The sequence below is a fragment of the Saimiri boliviensis genome, chromosome 16, assembly GCF_048565385.1.
Source record: "Saimiri boliviensis isolate mSaiBol1 chromosome 16, mSaiBol1.pri, whole genome shotgun sequence".
Taxonomy (NCBI): Eukaryota; Metazoa; Chordata; class Mammalia; order Primates; family Cebidae; genus Saimiri; species Saimiri boliviensis.
The window spans coordinates 80,506,098-80,526,891 of record NC_133464.1 but is presented as its reverse complement, the minus strand read 5'-3'; the positions used below and the strand labels follow the sequence as shown (position 1 = coordinate 80,526,891).

At 37.3% G+C, this 20,794-nt stretch overlaps 1 protein-coding gene across 3 annotated transcripts in view; it reads left to right on the top strand.

Moving 5' to 3' along the window:
- The window catches only part of PAN3 (poly(A) specific ribonuclease subunit PAN3), a 172,034-nt gene that overhangs the window by 144,220 nt on the left and 7,020 nt on the right, over positions 1–20,794 (top strand). For all 3 annotated transcript variants that reach the window (XM_039473125.2, XM_039473124.2, XM_039473123.2), the window contains 4 exons: positions 5,480–5,619; positions 8,330–8,459; positions 9,705–9,769; positions 17,305–17,443. In XM_039473125.2, the coding sequence (XP_039329059.1) occupies positions 5,480–5,619; positions 8,330–8,459; positions 9,705–9,769; positions 17,305–17,443 (474 nt within the window). The remainder of the gene's footprint in view (positions 1–5,479; positions 5,620–8,329; positions 8,460–9,704; positions 9,770–17,304; positions 17,444–20,794) is intronic.

Below are 20,794 nucleotides of genomic sequence, written 5' to 3'. Positions count from 1 at the left end.
TTCCCCTCCCTCTCTTTTCTTCCTTTCCTTTCCCCTCTCTCTTATTTCTTTCTCTCCCTTTTCCTTTTTTTTCTTTTTCTTCTGCCTTGCTCTGTCACCTGGGCTGGAGTGCAGTCAGCTCACTGCAGCTTTTGAACTGGGCTCAAGCAGTCCTCCCACCTCAGCCACCTATGTACCTGGGACTACAGATGTGCACTACTATGCCTGGCTAAAATTTTTTTTATTTTTATTTTTTGTAGAGATGAAGACTCGTTATGTTACCCTGGCTGGTATTTCTTAACCAGTATGATGTACTTAGTGTAGTGACCTTGTAGGTTGGAATAAACAGAATTCATGACAATGTCAGAGAGTCTTTTTTTTTTTTTTTTGAGATGAAGTTTTCACTCTTGTTGCCCAGGCTGGGATTACAGGCATGCGCCACCACGCCCGGCTAATTTTATATTTTTAGTAAAGATGGGGTTTCTCCATGTTGGTCAGGCTGGTCTCGAACTCCCGACCTCAGGTGATCCACCCACCTTGGCCCCCCAAAGCACTAGGATTGCAGGCATGAGCCACCGCGCCCAGCCTCATGACAATGTCAGACTGTTCAAAATGAAAATGTATTTATGTGATTTAGGAAATGTGTCCTAAGTATACATAGATTAAAATAGATTAATCAAATAAATGGATTATATTATATGATACCCTTCTTTTTCACTTCTTTAATTATACCTATTATTTTTACTTTTAGAACATTTGTTTGACTACCAGTCATAAAATTTTAGAAATGTTTTCAAAGGTTTGTTGTTGGATTGCCATTTTCTAAGTAATTTTTTTATTTAGTCAGAACCTATCACTCACAGTATTTGATGATTGTCTGACTTCATTTATTAGTGATTTAGGCCCCATGATGTTCTTAGCTATTTTGCTGTTTCTTATTTCTTAAAATGATAATGTATTGAAGAATAAGAAGGTATTCCTTCAAGCATTAGGAATAGTTGCTTTAAGCCTGGCATGGTGGTTTACACATGTAATCCCCGCACTTAGGGAGGCCAAGGCGGGTGGATCACTTGAGATCAGGAATGTGAGACCAGCCTGGCCAACATGGTGAAATCCCATCTCTACTGAAAGTACAAAAATGAGCCGGATGTGGTGGTCCACCCCTGTAGTCCCGGCTACTGGGAAGGCTGAGGCAGGAGAATTGCTTGAACCTGGGAGGCAGAGGTTGTCTTGAGCCAAGATCGTGTCACTGTGCTCCTGTCTGGGCAACAGAGCAGGACTTCGTCTCAATAAAATGAATAGTTGCTTTTGCGTTGATTACTCTACAAGTAACAGAACTTAAATATGTTATTCAGTTTGTATTGGAATGCTTCACGTTAGGATAGGCAGCTGTGGTTTTAAGACAATTTTAGCTCTTTGTGCATAAGAAGTTTTTGGGTTTTTTGAACACTTACTAACTTACAAAGCTTTGCTCTAAGGCAGAATCTCTTAATTACATGGAGAAAAACCTTACCTTTCCATTGTTCTTCTCTGTTCAACTTATTTTGTTTAAAGTTTTGAAAGATTTTAATTCACTGATAGAATTTCAGAACAAAAAGGGTAAAATGAGAAGTAGAGTCTAATCGGTGTTTAGTATTTCAGTTCATGCATAAATTTCTTTTGTTGGTAAACCACAGACAAGACAGTCCCAAAGACTTGCAGGCACTCATTGCATTCAGTTGTTTGCAGATGTTTCACATCTTCCTTCCCCTCTGCTTGTGCCACCTAACCTCAACAGCAGTCAGGCCTGACCTGGTTGATAGCTACATCTAGTGGGCAGTACAGGGAGGAATGTGATTAGTTCTTTTTTTACCCCCAGCAGCAGCATTCTGTTCTTCTGCCTGGGGGCATTTGCTCCCTCTTATCTAGAGAGGTTGTTTCTTAGCTACTGTCATTCTTGTCTTCTGTCGTACACTTAGTGCCTAACTAGTCGGCTCTGATGAATTTTTCTTTATGACCTTTATGCTTCCAAAAGTGACTGATTATTGACTGTTAAAATACTAGTGATCTACATACACTTGGATATACATCCAAGCAGATATTAAATTTTTGAAGGAAAATTACACATTTTTAGAGCCAGTGTCATCATCTTCTAATGTAAGTATCTAGAAACCCCTGTCTGCATTAAAAACAAAAAGAAACCACACATACTCCTCAGTCTTTTCTCAATAGGGTTCCTTTTCATGTATGGTATGGGTTGTGTAGTTACCTCGACAAACAAAACTTTTCATAAGAAAATAAATATCTGAGTTCCAAACAACCAACTTTATGTAAGCATTTAGGGCAACTTATTAATATTTGTAAGTCAGGATCTGCCTTCATTCATAAAATCAGGCAACCTTTAATTATCACCTCTCTGTTTTTTTCAGCATCAAAGGATATATATCAGGCTTTCTTTTTTTGGGGGTATATATGTGTAGCTGATTTTTTATATAGCTTATTATAGTAAGATATAGGAAAGAATTAAAGATAATCCCAAAGGGGAAGTATGATATTACAGAGAAGAGGATACATGAGGAGTGCATTGTTTCTTGTAGTCTATTTTTCATAGTCTGTTTCAGACACGTGAATAGAGACTGACTTTGAGTAAAATGGACTTAAGTAGAGCCATAGATAGAATCAGAGAAAGAAATCGAGATCAAGCATCAGGAAGAAACTGAAAATCAGTTGGGGGGCAAACCTCCTGAATTCAACAAATGGGGGGAAACCAGATGGAGGTAAGAAGCAAAATAACAAATGGAAAATTATTTAGCTGAGAAATAAGGAAAGGAGAGTTAACTGAGTTTTATGGTGTTAAACTCTCAAGATTTTATTAACTTCTTTTGTTTAAAAAATCAACTCTGATTTAATCTGTACTACGTCACACATGTACATTATTTGTAAAAGTGGATGTTCTCTCACCTTGAGTCAGCTTTAGAGAGGTGGTGGGATGTACTAAAAATCACGTTTTTATTTTTTAAACCCATCTGGTTCTTCAGGTCTCTTGGACCATTTTGGTTTTCTGTCTCATAATAGAGAATAATGGAATATTCTGGGAGGGAGGCTTAATAATACAACATCAGTTCAGGGTGGAATCAGATTGAAAATTCTGGTTGGAAGACTTCAAGTGTTGGTACCTGCTGCTCAAACACGTGATAAATAGCAGCAACCTTTGGTATGCTTTGCTGGATACTTTGTATTGAATCGCCCATAGAAATTTATAGTTGGCATTTACATGCACTGATTTCTTTTGGCTGAGATTTCTGTAATTTCATGAATATAGCTTGTAATGTTTTACTTGATCTAAAGTGTAATTGAGAGTTCATCACAGTGTCCTCCAGCAAGCAGAAATGATGGCAACAGTAATTGTACTCCCTCCCATGCTAGCTTCCCTCCTGCCATTCTAGGCTCCTGACTCTGTACCACCAGTGAAGTCTAAAAAGTTTTTTGGCATGAATCTTTGGATCTTTTCCAATAGATATAAAGTAGTTTGTCTACCTAATCAGTTTTTTTTCCTTACCTCATGTTCAGTTCACAAATGCTAGTTTTGGATAAATTTTTTAGTATGAACTTATAAATGTTATTTTAGTCATGGAGTTTGACATCTTTTTACTCATTATTTGGGTAGGGTGTTGTTAAGGATAACCATATAATGCTAGAATTTCACTAGTGATTGCCTTAAAGTTACAACCAGACTAGTGGTTCTCAATCCTGGCTGCGCATCACAATCATTTGTAGAAGCTTAGAAAAATACCAATATGTAAATTTTTACCCAGACTAATTATACCAATATTGGGACCAGGGGATGGCTACTAGATGATTTTTGTTCTGTTTTTAAGCTTTTCAAGTGATGATAATGTATAGCTAGGCTTGAAAATTCCTTATGATAAACTAAGACTCAGTAAATGACATGTGTCTAATAATTTAGATGAGTTCTCATTTTTTTTTTTTTTAACGGAGTCTCGCTCTGTTGCCAGGCTGGAGTGCAGTGGCCCCATCTCTATTAACTGCAGCCTGTGCCTCCTGGGTTCAAGCGATTCTTTTGCCTCAGCCTCCCGAGTAGCTAGGACTACAGGTGTGTGCCACCACACCTGGTTAATTTTTGTATTCTTACTAGAGACAGGGTTTCACCATGTTAGCCAGGATGGCCTTGATCTCTTGACTTCGTGATCTACCCACCTCGGCCTCCCAAAATGTTGGGATTATAGGCATAAGCCACCCCAACCCAGGCGAGTTCTCAGATTTTAAACATCTGTCGAAGTCTGTTGTAGAAATTATTTGAGGTGGTTTCATGTTAACGCTGAAGTACTCCATTCTCTAAGGCTTGTGGTTGTTTATAGGTTCCTGCCAATCATGGCCACTTGGGATGGGATGACCATACTGTTTCCTGGAATTATAACAGGTGATAAAGGACTTAATTCAGCCAGCTGTCTTTTGAAAATCATTTTAGAAGGAAACCCTCAGAGTGGTCAATGTTGAGTGGGGAAGTTTTAGGAAAGTAGGTGGTGGTTCCAGAGCTCAAAGATCTGTTACACTATGAGTGAAAATAGTCTGTTTAGAAACAAAGATAGATAGGGTCATTGATAGAGGTTTGCAGCATTTTTATGTTCTAAAGAATTTGCCCTAAAATCAGGTTAATGCTAATGTTTGTATAACTTTTCTTCAGATAATTCTTCGCATTCCCATTATATTCTGGGAGTTACAGAAAATGAGAAAAGTATGTGTCTTAAGTTATAGAAATCGTAACAAAGCAAATGTATAGCAACTTTAAATTTCTTGTAATAGAGAAGAATATTAGCTCTATTTAAATAAGAAAAATCTAGAAAGAAAAACTTTTAAAAGCAGCAGTTTGTAGTTGGCATGTGAATTGCTTAAAGTTTCTTAAAGTGTGGACGTAAAGTTATCTTCATCAGAATTACCTGGGTATTTAAAAAATGTTGAACCATTTTCTGGACCCACCCAATGAGAATTTCTAGTGGAGAGGCTCAGAAGTCGTCTTTTTAATAAGCTCCAGGTTATTCTGAGGAACACCAATATTTGAGAACCCTGCCTGCAGCTTATTGGTAATGATGCTTTTTCCATTTAGGCAGTAGTATCAGTGTATTAAATGAGTACCTATGAGGCTGGGTGTGGTGGCTCACATTTGTAATCCCAGCACTTTGGGAGGCTAAGGCGGGTAGATTGCAAGGTCAGGAGTTCAAGACCAGCCTTGCCAAGATGGTAAAACCCCGTCTCTACTAAAAATACAAAATATTAGCCACGTGTGGTGGTGCATGCCTGTAATCCCAGCTACTCGGGAGGCTGAGACAGGAAATTGCTTGAACCCAGGAGGCGGAGGTTGCAATGAACTGAAATCACACCACTGTACTCCAACCTGGGCAACAGAGTCAGACTCCATCTCAAAAAAACAAACAAACAAACAAACAAACAAACAAAACCTATGAAATGAAAAGTAAAAGTTATATTTATTCTTTCATGTCAGCAAGCAGATCTGATATCATTAGGAAAAGTTGTGTTGGCTTTGGCTTGCAACTCTTTGGCAGGAATTCAGCGAGAGAATTTACAGAAAGCCATGGAACTGGTGACAATCAACTATTCCTCTGACCTGAAGAATCTGATTTTGTAAGTTTATATATATGATAAATTGAGTAGAATGATTATTTACTATAAGAGCTTTTTTTGTTTTGTTTTGTTTTTAAGTGATTGTTTTGGTTCCCACTATTTAAAATCAAGCAAAACAGAAACTTTAGTTTTTTTTTAATTTTTATTGCAAAGTAAATATTTCTTAGATAAATTGATAAGCCAGTGTGTTTAAATTAGTTATTGATGTTTTAAACATTTGGTTAAAGGGCACCCAGTAGAAGTTTGTTGGTATCCACTAGCTACGTATGACCTTTTAAATTAGTATTAATGAAATATAAAGTTTACTTCTTCAGTTACACTGGACACGTTTCAAGAGCTCAGCAGCCACATGTAACTACTGGCTAACATAATTGGACGTAGACTATTTCCCATATCTCAGAGTTCTGTTGGATAATGCTGCTCTAGAGAGTGTGAAAGCCGTCATGAATAAGCCTCAGGCGCAGTCCAGTCATGTACTCTGGCCAAAATACCCATTCCAGAAGCATGTGTGTGGAGACCCCCATGCTTATGCTTCAGTATTTTAAGATTCCAGAGAATCCTTGAATATCAATTTGACATGACTTTGGCTTAGGAGAAAACCCACTGTGGACTACTGTCACCCCAGAAGGACTTCACCCTAAGATATAACTACTATTGGGAGATCCCAGAGGGTGGGCAACCACAACCTTTATTACAGTTACGAGTTATAATAGAGAAGAGGTGCTAATCAACAGTCTCTTTTAGCTTACAGCTGCCCTTTCTGATCTTTCTGTGTAGCCCTGGATGATCCAGTTTCTTTTTGGACCAGCCCTGGGGTATGGAATTGGGGGATGGAGGGTGGGATTGCCCACCTGTTCTTTGTTACACTGGCGTAAATGTTCTGCTTGTGACAGCACTGAAAGCCAGTGGTTGTCTGGATCCTATTCATAATCAAATAAGATGATTTATCTTCTCAATAAAAATACTTGTTTTATATATGATCACAACAGTGATTCCTAGCCTTAGTTTGCAGATACCTAGGATGCCTCAAATAATTTCAGGTTATAATTTCTAAATTTTCCTTTTTAAAAAAGTGGGGATAGAGGACATAAAAATAACCAATTAGCCATATGTTAATAATTATTGAAACTGGGTGATGATACATGGAGATTCATCATATTACTATTCTACTATTATAAATGTTTGAAATTTTCTTCAATAATAAAAGAATAAACAAAAAAGCCATAGTTTAATAATAACCGTAAACTAAAATTTATGGAATAGTTAAACCATGTATCAGGCCCTTTCAAACTGCTTGATGTGAATTAATTCTTTTAATTCTCTCAATAACCCTATAAATTAGGTGTCATTACTGTCCTATTTTAGAGATGGCAAAACTGATCCATAGAGATAAATTAACTTGCCAAAGTCACATAGCCTATAATAACATTAAATATGATTAGCAGGGTACAAATATGTCCGTAATTACAGATGAATTACTAAGACATAGTTTATTCACATGGGTATAACTATTCATTTATCCAAAAAAGAATGACTACTATATGCCAAATAAAGGATACTTTGAGGTGAACAAAATTCCCACCTTCTGGAGCTTACACCCTAATACGAAAAGTTAATAAACAAAAACCAGTGAGATATTTTCAGGTAGTGATAAGACCTATGAAGAAAATGAGACAATTATAAGCAGAAGAGTGAAGGAATAGGAGGCTGCTTTCATGAGAAAGGGCAGAGAATGGCTTACCTATAGAATAAGCAGCAATAGATGATTGAGAATCTTTGTGTTCTAACAGGTAGCCCTTGAAATATGTAGTATTTTCTGCCATTGTTGTAATGATGGAAGAAATTTAACTGGTTCCTTGTGATGTGTGTTACTCCATTTCTCAGAAATGAGTATGTCATGATACCTTGTAAAACAAGCTGCAGAGCAGAGGATAGCTTCTTAAACAGTTAGGCTCATTCAATTTAGCAAAATTGAAAACCCAGTTTTAGTTCTGAAAATTAATCTTCGAAGAGCAACAGGAAAAGCTCCCCACTCCACACCCACCCCTTTTTAGTTCTCTCAAAAAAGTTTGCAAAAATTCTTTCTTTTTCTTATTTTTGTTTTTTGAGATGGAGTTTCGCTCTGTTGCCCACGCTGGAGTGCAGTGGTGCTATCTCGGCTCACTGCAGTCTCCGCCTCCTGGGTTCAAGAGATTCTCCTGCCTCAGCCTCCTGAGTAGCTGGGATAACAGACACCCACCACCATGCCTGATTTTTAGTAGAGATGGAGTTTCACCATGTTGGCCAGGCTGGACTTAAGCTCCTGACCTCAAGTGATCCACCTGTCTCAGCCTCCCAAAGTACTGGGATTACAGGTGTGAACCCTGCACCCAACCTGTAACAATCTTTTCATCTAGCTCTATTGTAAAGCAGGGTTTGAGAATGGAAATGGGTAAGTGCAACCCTACTTCACTTTTCTTTCTCATTTCCATAATTGTGAAAATGTAGAGAAGAGACATGTTTACTACTTCTCCATTGGCTTTTAAAATTTTCCAGAGGAATGAAATATAATATTAAGCTTTAAGAATGAACTTGACTTGCATGAATTAAAATGTTTTCAAAATTGTGTATGCTAAGATGATGGCAGCGGAAACAGCTGTGTGTTTGTGGGTTATCTTGTTTTTCTAAACTACATGTTGGACATTCAAGTAATTCCTCTTATCTTGAATAGGTATTTATTGACTGACCAAAACAGGATGCGAAGTGTAAATGACATCATGCCCATGATTGGTGCTCGATTTTATACTCAATTGGATGCTGCTCAAATGAGAAATGATGTCATAGAGGAAGACCTTGCAAAGGTAAAGAGTGTAAATTTTTTTTTTTTTAAGACAGAATCTTGCTTTGATACCCAGGCTGGAGTACAGTGGCGCTATCTTGGCTTACTGCAACCTCTGTCTCCTGGGTTTAAGTGATTCTCCTGCCTCAGCCTCCCAAATATCTGGGAATTATAGGCACACACCACCACACCCAGCTAATTTTTGTATTTTTAGTAGAGAAGGGGTTCACCATGTTGGCCAGGCTGGTCTCGAGCTCCTGAGCTGAGCTCAAGAGATTCTCCTGCCTCCGCCTCCCAGAGTACTGGCATTACAGGTGTGAGCCACCATGCCTGGTTAGTAAAGAGTGTAGTTAAAAGAATGTACACATTGGTGGCGCATACCTGTAATCCCAGCTACTTTGGAGGCTGAGGCAGGAAAAGTGCTTAAATCCGGGAGGCAGAGGTTGCTGTGAGCCAAGGTCATCCATTGCACTCCAGCCTGGACAAGAGGGAAACTCTGCCTCAAAAAAAAAGAAGAATGTACACATAACTTGCATCTGTGTATATAAATAGATACAGAATAATAATAATACTAAATATCATACCTTATTTGCTAAGATTGCAGTTGTTTTTTTTTTTTTTTTTTTTCAGGGGGGCACTGAATGTTTGGTATTTTAATTTCTTTTTTTTTTTTGAGACGGAGTTTCACTCTTGTTACCCAGGCTAGAGTGCAATGGCGCGATCTCGGCTCACTGCAACCTCTGCTTCCTGGGTTTAGGCAATTCTCCTGCCTCAGCCTCCTGATTAGCTGGGATTACAGGCACGTGCCACCATGCCCAGCTAATTTTTTGTATTTTCGATAGAGATGGGGTTTTACCGTGTTGACCAGGATGGTCTCGATCTCTTGACCTCGTGATCCACCTGCCTTGGCCTCCCAAAGTGCTGGTTTTACAGGCGTGAGCCACCATGCCTGGCCTGGTATTTTAATTTCTTATGTCCTTTGGACACTGTCTTTTCATGGCTTTGCTACAGTCATGTGACAGAAATCTTGGTTTCTCATGTGAGTTACTTTTCCAATTCCTATAAACAGCTCCATAATCTTCTTGAGTACTATTATGAAATGAAATGGACATGTTGTGTTTGTTTAAAAGTATAACCAAAAGATGGGGATGTTAAGATTTATTGTTTAGAGGTAATATTGGTGCAGGTTACCAGTTTTTGTAAATTTTGGCTTTTATAGTCAGTAATCTGGAACATTAACATTTTTTCTCTTTTAAATGTTTTATAGGAAGTTCAAAATGGAAGACTGTTTAGGCTTCTAGCAAAATTGGGAACAATCAATGAGAGGCCGGAGTAAGGATTTACAGTATTTTACAATATATTTTTAATCAAGAGCATTATTTTACATAATAAGAATAAGTATGCCTGGTTTTATTTGGAAAAAGAAAAATTCTCATGTGAAGTGACCTTAAGATTGTGTTATCTGTTAGGGTGCTATTTTTAACCACAGCGATGTGGAGGTGTCCTTATGAATTTTACACACATATATACATAGAGAAAATATGCTGTTAGAAATCTCTTGTGGTTTCACATGACGAAACATTTTATGATGAATACTACCTCTGCTTTATCTTCTTTTTGAGTAAAAAGTTTCATATCAGTTTACACTGCTCAGTGTAGAGACTTGAGAAACATCGAACTGTTCCATGCCTCCTACCTTCTTTCTATTAAAGTACACTTTTGTTTGTTTGTTTTTTGAGACAGAGTTTCACTCTTGTTGCCCAGGCTGGAGTGCAATGGTGTGGTCTTGGCTCACTACAACCTCCGCCTCCTGGATTCAAGTGATTCTCCTGCCTTGGTCTCCTGAGTAGCTGGGATTACAGGCTTGTGCCACCACACCTGGCTAGTTTTATATTTTTAGTAGAGATGGGTTTCTCCATGTTGGTCAGGCTGGTCTCAAACTCCTGACCTCAGGTGATCCGCCTGCCCACCTCAGCCTCCCAAAGTGCTGGGATTACAGGCGTGAGCCACAGTGCCTGGCCTAAAGTACTCTTTTTATAACTATCATATCAGTGATATTGGAAAGGCATCACCATTTTACACTGTTTGTCATTTAGTTCCACCTCATTTGTAAGTTAAAGTTAACCATGTATACATAAGCGAGTTGATGTTTGTACTATATCTGTCAAAGACTGGTAGAAGAGAATATGCAGTTATTATATTTTTTAATTATACTTTAAGTTCTTGGGTACATGTGCAGATTGTGCAGGTTTATTACATAGGTATACACATGCCATGGTGGTTTGCTTCATCCATCACTCCCATCATCTACATTAGGTATTTCTCCTAATGTTCTCTCTCTCCAATCCCTCCACCCCTGCTATCCCTCCCCAAACCCCTCCACCCCCCGACATGCCCCAATGTGTGATGTTCCCTTCCCTGTGTCCATGTTTTCTTAATATTTAACACCCACTTATGAGTGAGAACATGCAGTGTTTGGTTTTCTGTTCTTGTGTCAGTTTGCTGAAAATGATGTTTTCCAGCTTCATCCAAGTCCCTGCGAAAAGGACATGAACTCATCCTATTTTATGGCTGCATAGTATTCCATGATGTTTATGTATTTGGGTTGGTTCCAAGTCTTTGTTGTTATAAACAGTGCCGCAGTAAACATAAGTGTGCATGTGTCTTCATAATAGAATGTTTTGTAATCCTTTGGGTATATACCTAGTAATGGAATTGCTGGGTCAAATGGTATTTCTATTTCTAGATCCTTGAGGAATCGCCACACTGTCTTTCACATGGTTGAACTAATTTACACTCCCACAGACAGTGTAAAAACATTCCTATTTCTCCACATCCTCTCCAGCATCTGCTGTCTCCTGATTTTTTAATATTCGTAGTTGTAACTGTCGTGAGATGGTATCTCAATGTGGTTTTGATGTGCATTTCTCTAATGACCAGTGATGTTGAGCTTTTTTTTCGTATATTTGTTGGCTGCATGAATGTCTTCTTTTGAAAAGTGTCTGTTCATATCCTTTGCTCACTTTTTGATGTTTTTTTTTTTTCTTGTAAATTTGTTTAAGTTCTTCGGAGATTCTGGTTATTAGCCTTTTGTCAGATGGGTAGATTGCAAAAATTTTTTCCCAGTTCACTCTAACGATCGTTTCTTTTGCTGTGCAGAAGCTCTTAAGTTTAATTAGATCCCATTTGTCTATTTCGGCTTTTGTTGCCATTGCTTTTGGTGTTTTAGTCATGGAGTCCTTGCCTATGCCTTTGTTCTGAATGGTAGTGCCTAGGTTTTGTTTTAGAGTTTTTATGGTATTAGGTCTTATGTTTAAAACTTTAATCCATCTGGAGTTAATTTTTGTATAAGGTCTAAGGAAGGGATCCAGTTTTAGCTTTCTGCATATGGCTAGCCAGTTTTCCTAACACCATTTATTAAATAGGGAATCCTTTCCCCATTGCTTGTTTTTGAAAGGTTTGTCAAAGATCAGATGGTGGTAGATGTGTGGTGTTACTTCTGAGGCTCTGTTCTGTTCCATTGGTCTAGAATTTGCAATTATTATGACTATAATATAAGCTACGTTTCAGGAATGTTTGATTTGTTAATAGAGATAGGTGATAGATAAATACCTTTACTCGAGGGATTTTCTTTTTTTGGACCATGAAATTCAAGTCCACTTGCTTTTTTTCAAAGTCAAAAGACTGGTTTTGGGTTTTTCCCTAATAATTTTTCTAAATGAAGAGAACATAGCAATATATATTAAACCATTTTTAGAAAACTCTTTTAGCTGTTTCTTCTAGTATTTATCTCTTTACTTTAAAATGTATGTTTATAGTCCAATTATTGATTTTTCCCCGCAATATATAATTCAGCTAATGACTCATCCTCTTCCCTAGACATGCACACACTCTCACACACGAGTTGAATCTGTGTTCAGTGTTACAAAACACCTTTCCATATAGTCAAAAATAGGTAACCTATCAGTTCCTTTTTTCCCTCCCACTTAGAGAATTGGCCCTGGTTTCTCTGCCCTTCCTGCTTCTGTCTGGGCTGGTTACATTTTAAGCCTGCATGTGCCCACACTTCAGAACTGGAACTTCCCTTCACTATTATCTGGGAATTCTCATTGTCTCTCTCTTAGTGTTGGATGCTCTATTTTCTTGCTTTTTTCCTTGGTTTATTATTATTATTTTTTTTTACTTAGTAGAGCATGTCTTTGTAGCTTCCTGAAAAAGGTGAGTTTTTTTTAGTCTTGCAAGTCTGAAAATGGCATTATTCTACTTTCACACGTTATTAATACTGTAAATGCATATAAAATTCTAGATTATCCGCAGGAAATTACTTTTTTTTTCTTTTCTTTTCATTTCTTCCTTTTTTTTTTTTTTTTTTTTTTGAGAGCCTGGCTCTGTCCCTCAGGTTGGAGTGCAGTGGTGTGATCTCTCAGCTCACTGCAACCTCTGCCTCCCAAGTTCAAGCAATTCTGTTGCCTCAGCTTCCCAAGTAGTTGGGATTACAGCTGTGTGCCACCATACCTAGCTAATTTTTGTATTTTGGGTAGAGACGGGGTTTGTCATGTTGGCCAGGCTGTTCTCAAACTCCTGACCTCAGATAATCCACCTGCCTTGGCCTCCCAAAGTGCTGGGATTACAGGCATGAGCCCCCACGGAAACTATTCTTATTAATTATATGTTTTAAATAGGTTGTCTATGAATAAAGTAAACAGTAGGAAAAGTTTGCCGTGAAAACTGTAAAAGTCTCTTTTTCAGACCTGACATCCCCAATATCTATTCCCAGTTGCCCTCATCAATCTATAGTTCTAGTTTCTTCTGTATTATTCAAGAGTTACAAATACAATATATTCTTAAAACCTCCCCTTTAGATATATAAAAATTGTAAGACATACACAGTATTTTGTCTCATAACATTATATTTTAGAAATCTTTGTATTTAGATATGTTTCGTGTATGCCAAGCACTGTTCAAAATAGTTAACAAATATGACCTAACTTATTCTTTGTAACAACCCTGTGATGGAGATACCATTGTTATTTTCGTTTAACAGAGAAATTGCAGCAAAGAGAGATTAAATAACTTGAACCAAGATCGCAAAATTAATAAGTATATGAGCCAGGCTCCAGTCTAGACCATATGGTTCCAGTGTGTGTGCTCCTAACCACTGTGCTATGTGTCTCCTCATGTTGTATGGCCTGGTAGTAGTTTATCCTATGGATATATCATAGTTTATTTCCCCAGTTCCCTATGGATGGGCATTTGAGCGGTTTTCAGTCCTTTGCTAGTGTGAGTGATACCGTAGGGACTAACTTATGCATACTTAATCTTGTATATATGTAAATAATAGGCCCAATTGTGATTACTAGGTCAATAGGTATGTCTCTGTAAGTTCATAGCTATTGACGAACAGTTTACCCATTTGTAATTCATGAGACTGCCTCACCAAAATACATTTTTCAAACTCTTAGATTTTTATTAACCTTGTAGGTGAGAAATTGAATTTAAATGCAGTTTTATGTTATATTTACTCCTGACGTACTGTAATTGACCAAATTTCTTATATGCTTCTGGAGTTTGAATCATAGTTAGAAAGCCTTTTTCTACTCCAAGATTATGAAGAAACTATTTCATGATTTCTTCTAGAGCATTTGTGGATTCATTCCTTCATATTAAAAATGTCTTACGTAGTTAGAAATTGTATAGGGTGTAAGGTGTAAATCCATCTCCCCCTGTCCCCAAGATTACCAAGTAGTCCAAAAGCTATTTATTGAATAGTCAAATCATCTAGCTTTTCCCCACTGGTTTAAAGTCACACTTCTTTTGTACTATTTTAATTCAATCATGATATTAAATTTTGAAATCTAGCAGTATTCTTTCCAACCTCCATTTCATTGTGCACCACTCTGTTGTTTTCCTAATACTGTTTTCTTCACAGATTCTGTAATCAGCTTCTTTAGTTTAAAATCAATAAACCTGATGATTTCTTTATAGGGAAGATAGCATGTTTAAACTCTGGAAACATTTGTGGTTTTAGATGTTGAGTCATCTTAACCAAGATCATGTATGTCATTCTATTTGTTGATGTCTGCTTTTGTATTCTTCAGTAGTATTTGAGTTGTTCTTTATATACTTACAGCATACTGAGTGTATTCTTAGGTATTTCATCTTGTTGCTACTATAAATGGGAAAATTTCCAAACTTCTTACTGCTTGTTATTAGTGTATATAGAATTTTTGATTCTTTAAATATTATACTCTGGTACCTTATTATTTGGGATGTTTTCAGCAAATTCTCTTTGAGTTTCCCAGGTATTTAGTCTTATCATCTACAAGTAATGATAGTTTCCTTCCCAGTTTCTATACTTTTCAATTTCTCTTGAGTGATTGTGTTAGTGGGTACTTCAGTACATAGGTAAGTAATAGTGATAGTAGTTCAGAATTTGAAGCATTGTTCCTTATCTTTTAACTTCCACACAGATTCAGAGCCATTTTCTTTATAAATTCTTTCCTTCCTCCAAGCTTTTGGGGTCTTTTTTTTTTGTCACTGATATTCAGAAATTCACAATTGATGTGCCTTGGTGTGGGGTTTTGATTCATAATGATGGATCAACAGGTGAAACCATTTAATCTTAGAAACTTAGCGTCCTTCAGTTATTCATGGTCTTCATTATTTCTTTGATAACTTCTTTTTCTGAAATTCTCATCTCTCAGACTTTAGACCTTTGCAATTGATTTTCAAATATTCTGTTTTCTAATTTTTTTGTTCTACTTTCTGGGCAGTTAACTGTATTTTTCTAAAATTAAAGTTTTTTCGAATTATTTGTATTTTTAAATTTCTGCTATTATATTTTTATTTTCCAAGAACATTTATGTTATCTGAATGTTTGTTTTGTACCATCTAATTTTTGTTTCTCTGAAGTCATCAATTAATAGGTTTTTTTCCTGATGGTTGATTTTTGTTTGTCTTAGTTTTAAGTTTTGTTCTATTGCCTTCGGTATCCCAGAGCAAACAAGAGTTTGCTTTATTTTGTTTTGTTTTGTTTGCTTCTCAAAAGATTTCTGATACTTAGCTGTCAATTCGTATTAAGAATATGGTTCTAAAAAGCTAATGGGAAGCCTGTGTGGGGGCAGGGATTATAGAAGGTTGAACCTTTCTGTATGATAAAGCAGTGTGGTGTTGTTATATATGATTTTTGTTTGTTTTTGGTAGACTACTTGTCATTTCTCTCAGACAGGTCAGCATCTCCTGAAAAGATTCTCCCAACCTCTACTGTCTGTGATATAAGCCTGACAGCCAGGCTTTGGGAACCACACAGAGGGAAAGCATTTGTTGAATAGGGTGTCATCTAGCACTCCTCAGCTCATCATCTTCTGGTGTGCTTGGCATCCCTGAGGCTGGAGCTTCTCTCATTCACCCTTTTTATAAAGTAAAGCATCTAGATTTCTGCCAGGCAGAAGTGGGGGTGGGGTTGAGAGATGGGTTATCTGTTTGCTGTTTATAGAAGCTTTTCTCAATTCTTGTAATTTCAGCCTCAGTCCAAACTTGCACTTTTAGTAGTCCTTTGTGGCTTCAGCTTCTGAGCCACACCAGTGTGGGTAGCTTGCTTCTTGTGGAAATCCCCCTTCCAAAATCTCCTGTAGAATTAGGGTTCAGTTTTGTCAGGTCTACTAAGTCATCCCACTTACCTGTCTGCTTCTGCATTCCAGGGGTTTGTGATTATATCTTCTTCACTATTGTTGCTTTTTCAGATCCCTTTGTCCTTGTGTTTAGACATTTACTATCAGTTTGATGGGCTGTTGAAAGGAAGCAGAGATAAATGGGTGTTTATTTTAATTGGAAGTCCCTGGAGTAACCTCTGCAAAACATATTTATGATTGTGCTAAAACCATACGGTGAGCTTCTCCTCTAGTTCTTAGAATAAATACCCGGTTTTAGAACGTGACCTAAGCTGCTTAGTCTGATCCCTACCTACTTCTCATTTTGGTGTCAAGTCTGCTTTTAATTTTCTTCCCCCATACCCCATTCTTTGTTCTTGCCTTCACTCTGTCCCTTTGCTTGCCCTTACTCTGACCTTTTTCTTGCCCTTAACCCTCCCTCCCTCTGCGTGTATTCTCTCCTTTTCTTCTCTTTTCTCTCCCAACCCATTCAGAAATGTGACCTTCCTTAAGTTTCTTCAGTGCTCCATCCAAATACCAATCTCTCTGACAAAGGAGCATTCTTCTTCAGGGAAGAGCAACCACTGTTTCTTCTGGAAACCTTCCTTGTCCCCACTAGATGAATTCATGTTTCTGTTTTATATCATATCCCTTTTAGGAGCATCATGTAAATATGCAGTTACAGCTTTCTTTGATTATTTGAATAATGTCTGTTTCCCACTAGACTGTAACTTCCTAAGGTCACTGAAAACTCACAGTGGTCATCTGTTTCTTTACAGCTTGCTTTCACATGGAATGGTAGACACCAAAAATGTACTTGCTTTTTGTTTTCTAAACATTTTTCTATTTTATGTGTATTGGTGAAATAGATGTATCTGACCTCTTTCTATTCTGTAACCTACAAAGTGAGAGGAAGAAAAGAAAAGATTAAGACATTTTTATATTTTCCATTTTATCTAATGGTAGGGACTGAAATAAGGAGGTGATATGAAATAAGAATGCATAAGGGATGATTCCCCACTGACAGTTGCTAACTGAAAACTGGAATTCGTATGTTTACTAGTTAAGTCAGATTATTTTTTGAAAACACTGTACCAGACCCCCCCCAATTTTTTATTTGTTGGGATTTAGTAAAACTTAAACTAGTTTTGAGTCTTAAAAATAGACCTATGTAGCATATAACATGAGTTACTGAGGCAAAATGTTAATTTCCCCCAGGTTTCAGAAGGATCCCACTTGGTCAGAGACTGGAGACCGTTATCTGTTGAAACTCTTTAGGGATCATCTTTTTCATCAGGTGACAGAAGCGGGTGCTCCCTGGATTGACCTCAGTCATATTATTTCTTGTCTTAACAAGGTAATTTGTATCTAAATTTTTTAAGTTCATATTTCTGTCTATAATTTGTATAGAGTTGTATCTTCTACAAATACTAGGAGACTTAAGAAATCAGGATGTACTCTTACAGTAGCCTATAAGACATTTTATTAATAACATTTTCTACATTAGGAGGATTTTTTAAAACACCCGCGTAAATAGTTTTTTTGGGCAGGGTCGACCGAGTCTTGCTCTGTTGCCCAGTTCCGAGTACCTGAGATTACAGGTGCCCCCATCACTATGCCCAGCCAATTTTTGTATTTTTAGTAGACGCAAGATTTCCTCATGCTGGCCAGGCTGGTCTCTAACTCCTGACCTCAAGTGATCCACCTGCCTCAGCCTCCCAAAGTAGTAGAATTACAGATGTGAGCCACTGCGTCTGGCCTTCATGAATAATTTTAGAATGTTTTATTGTGGATCTTTTTTTATCATGATAAAGTATTACAAAGTGACTGCTTTCCTCCTTTATGCAATGTTTTATTTACATGTGTTTTTGTTATGTGACATAAAACAATGAGTGGTAAAAAGCAAAAAAATAATTTTGTGTTTAAATATTTTTTAAAAATTTGAATCCCTTCTGAATCATTGTGAGTCATGTTGAATATTATCAAGTCATTTACTGTTAACTATAGATATTATAATCATGTAGCAAATAGTAAAAGCACAATACTAGTGACATCAGTTACTAGCAGGTCCAGCTGTTAGAAATGGTAAATTTGATGATTAAGAATTAACTAGATAAAAAGAGATCAGAAATTTGAGATTTGAGAGGTGAGTTTTTGTTTGCTTATTTGTTTGTTTATTTGTTTCTTTTAAGACAGAGTTTTGCTCTATCACCCAGGCTAGAGTGCAGCGGCATGGTCATGGCTCACTGCGGCCTTGACTTCCCAGGGCTGCAGTGATCCTCCCTCCCACCTAAATCTTCTGAATAGATGGGACCACAGGCACGCGCCACTGCACTCAGCTAATTGTTTTTGTTTTTGTTTTTGAGGTGGAAGTTTCGCTCTGTCGCCCAAGCTGTAGTGCAGTGTCACGATCTCGGCTCACTGCAGCCTCTGCTTCCCCTGTTCAGGTGATTCTCCTGCCTCAGCCTACTGAGTTGCTGGAATTACAGGCACACACCACCACTCCTGGCTAATTTCCATATTTTTAGTATAGATGGGTTTTCACAGTGTTGGTCAGGCTGGTCTCAAACTTCTGACCTCGTGATCTGCCTGCCTCAGCCTCCCAAAGTGCTGGGATTATAGGCGTGAGCCACCGTGCTCAGCCCACCCAGCTAATTTTTGTCCTTTTGGTAGAGACGGGATGTCACCATGTTGTTCAGGCTGGTCCCAAACTCTTGAGATCAAGAAGTCCACCCACCTTGGCCTCCCAAAGTGTTGGGTTAATAGGCGTGAGCCACCATGCCCAGCAGCATTATGTTTTTAAAGACAAAATTTACAGAGAAAAGAAACAATACATTTTCCTTATGAATTACTTGGCATTACAAAGTTTAGAAGTGGTGTCCAGGAGTAAATGTAGTCTCTGTATAGGTTTATGTTTAAACCAGGAGCTGGCAAACCATGGCATGTAGGCCAAATCCATGTTATGGCCTATATTTGTACAGCCTGAGAGCCTCGAATAGTTTTATATGTTTAAAGAGTTGTGAAATAAACGATAAGCCAAACCTAAAAAACATTTACTGTCTGGCCCTTTATAGAAAACATTTACTGACTCTTGGTCTAAACTGTCCTACATTATAAGTGCTAGAGGAAAAAATATCTGCTGTAACACCTGATTTAGAACTGTCAATGTACAGTGTGGTAACCCTTCAGGGAGAATGTTATGGTTTGTTTTTAAGCACTACTTTGCCTTTCTTGAATTTCCCTAAAACTCTGCAAGGAGTATCGCCAATAACCTACAGTAAGACTGCACAAAACTGGCTGGTGTGGCTCACACCTGTAGTCCCAACACTTTGGGAGGCTGAGGTAGGGGGATCACCTGAGATCGGAAGTTCGAGACCAGTCTGAACAACATGGAGAAACCCCATCTCTATTGAAAATACAAAATTAGCCGGGCGTGGTGGCATATGCCTGTAATCCCAGCTACTCAGGAGGCTGAGGCAGGAGAATTGCTTGAACCTAAGCAGAGGTTGCAGTGACCTGAGATTGCGCCATTGCACTCCAGTCTGGGCAACAAGAGCAAAACTTCGTCTCAAAAAAAAAGAAAAAAAAAAAAAAGAAGACTGCACAAATCTGTATGTATCATTGAACTAATTCAGTATGAGTTATATATTCATTTATTTCTCTTAGGGGAAAAACCTTTTCTCGAAAACAGTACATAGAAAATAATTCTGTCAGATTTTAGAACCTAGTACCCATAGTATCAGAACACTGGTAATTGAAAATATGTAGAACCAGAACAAACATTGACAAGTAGTTCATATGGAATAAGCCATGGACAATTGTCTTAAGCAAAGATAATTTAATGAATATTAGGATAATTGAAAATCTGAAGAAAATTTTATTTAACATCATGAAATAGCTAGTAGTAAGTAATAAATCAGAAGTGTGACAATATTCTAAATTTGAAAAGAGCGTAACAAATTAAAAAGGAAGGATGGCCAGATTGATATACAAAATGAATATTTTACGTAAGCCTATTTTGGTAGAAATAATGACAGAAATTATCTGGTAGATGATTTGAATGTTTGAGCCTTCAGTGAATTACAAACATACTTTAATGTATCAATTAATGAAATAGAGAAAAAAATACATTGAAAATAACAAAAATAAAGAGAAAACCATAACAAGACAAGTCGATAGATTAGTATTTATGCTTTATAAAGACCTCGTTAAAATATTACTGCCAAATCCCATTAAAGACATGGGTAGAGACCGTACACCAGCATTTACACAAGCAAAATATCAGAAGTAAATGTATGAAAAAACTTTGATAATAATAGTTAATTAAAATGTAAATTTAAATAGCAAGGCCCTCATTTGCTGTGGGGTTGCTTGCAAGGTGTTACAACTTATAAATTCATGGTGTCTAATTGATACCCTTTGGAAAACAATTTGGTTCTGTGTACCAAGCTGTTTACAGTACATACTGCTTCTATGTTACTTTTTTGTGTGATCAAAAAAAAAATTTTAAGACCAATTTCTTAATAGTTTACATTTTATTAATATTTATACTTCTAAGTATTTTTCCTAAGGAAAATCTTAATACTTCCTACAGAAGAAAAAAATTTAGGTGAGTATATTTATTGCACTGTGATTCATGGTGCCAAAAATGGAAGACATCAGGAGAAAAATTACTGAGCATCAACTGGGTGGACTACAATGCAAACAA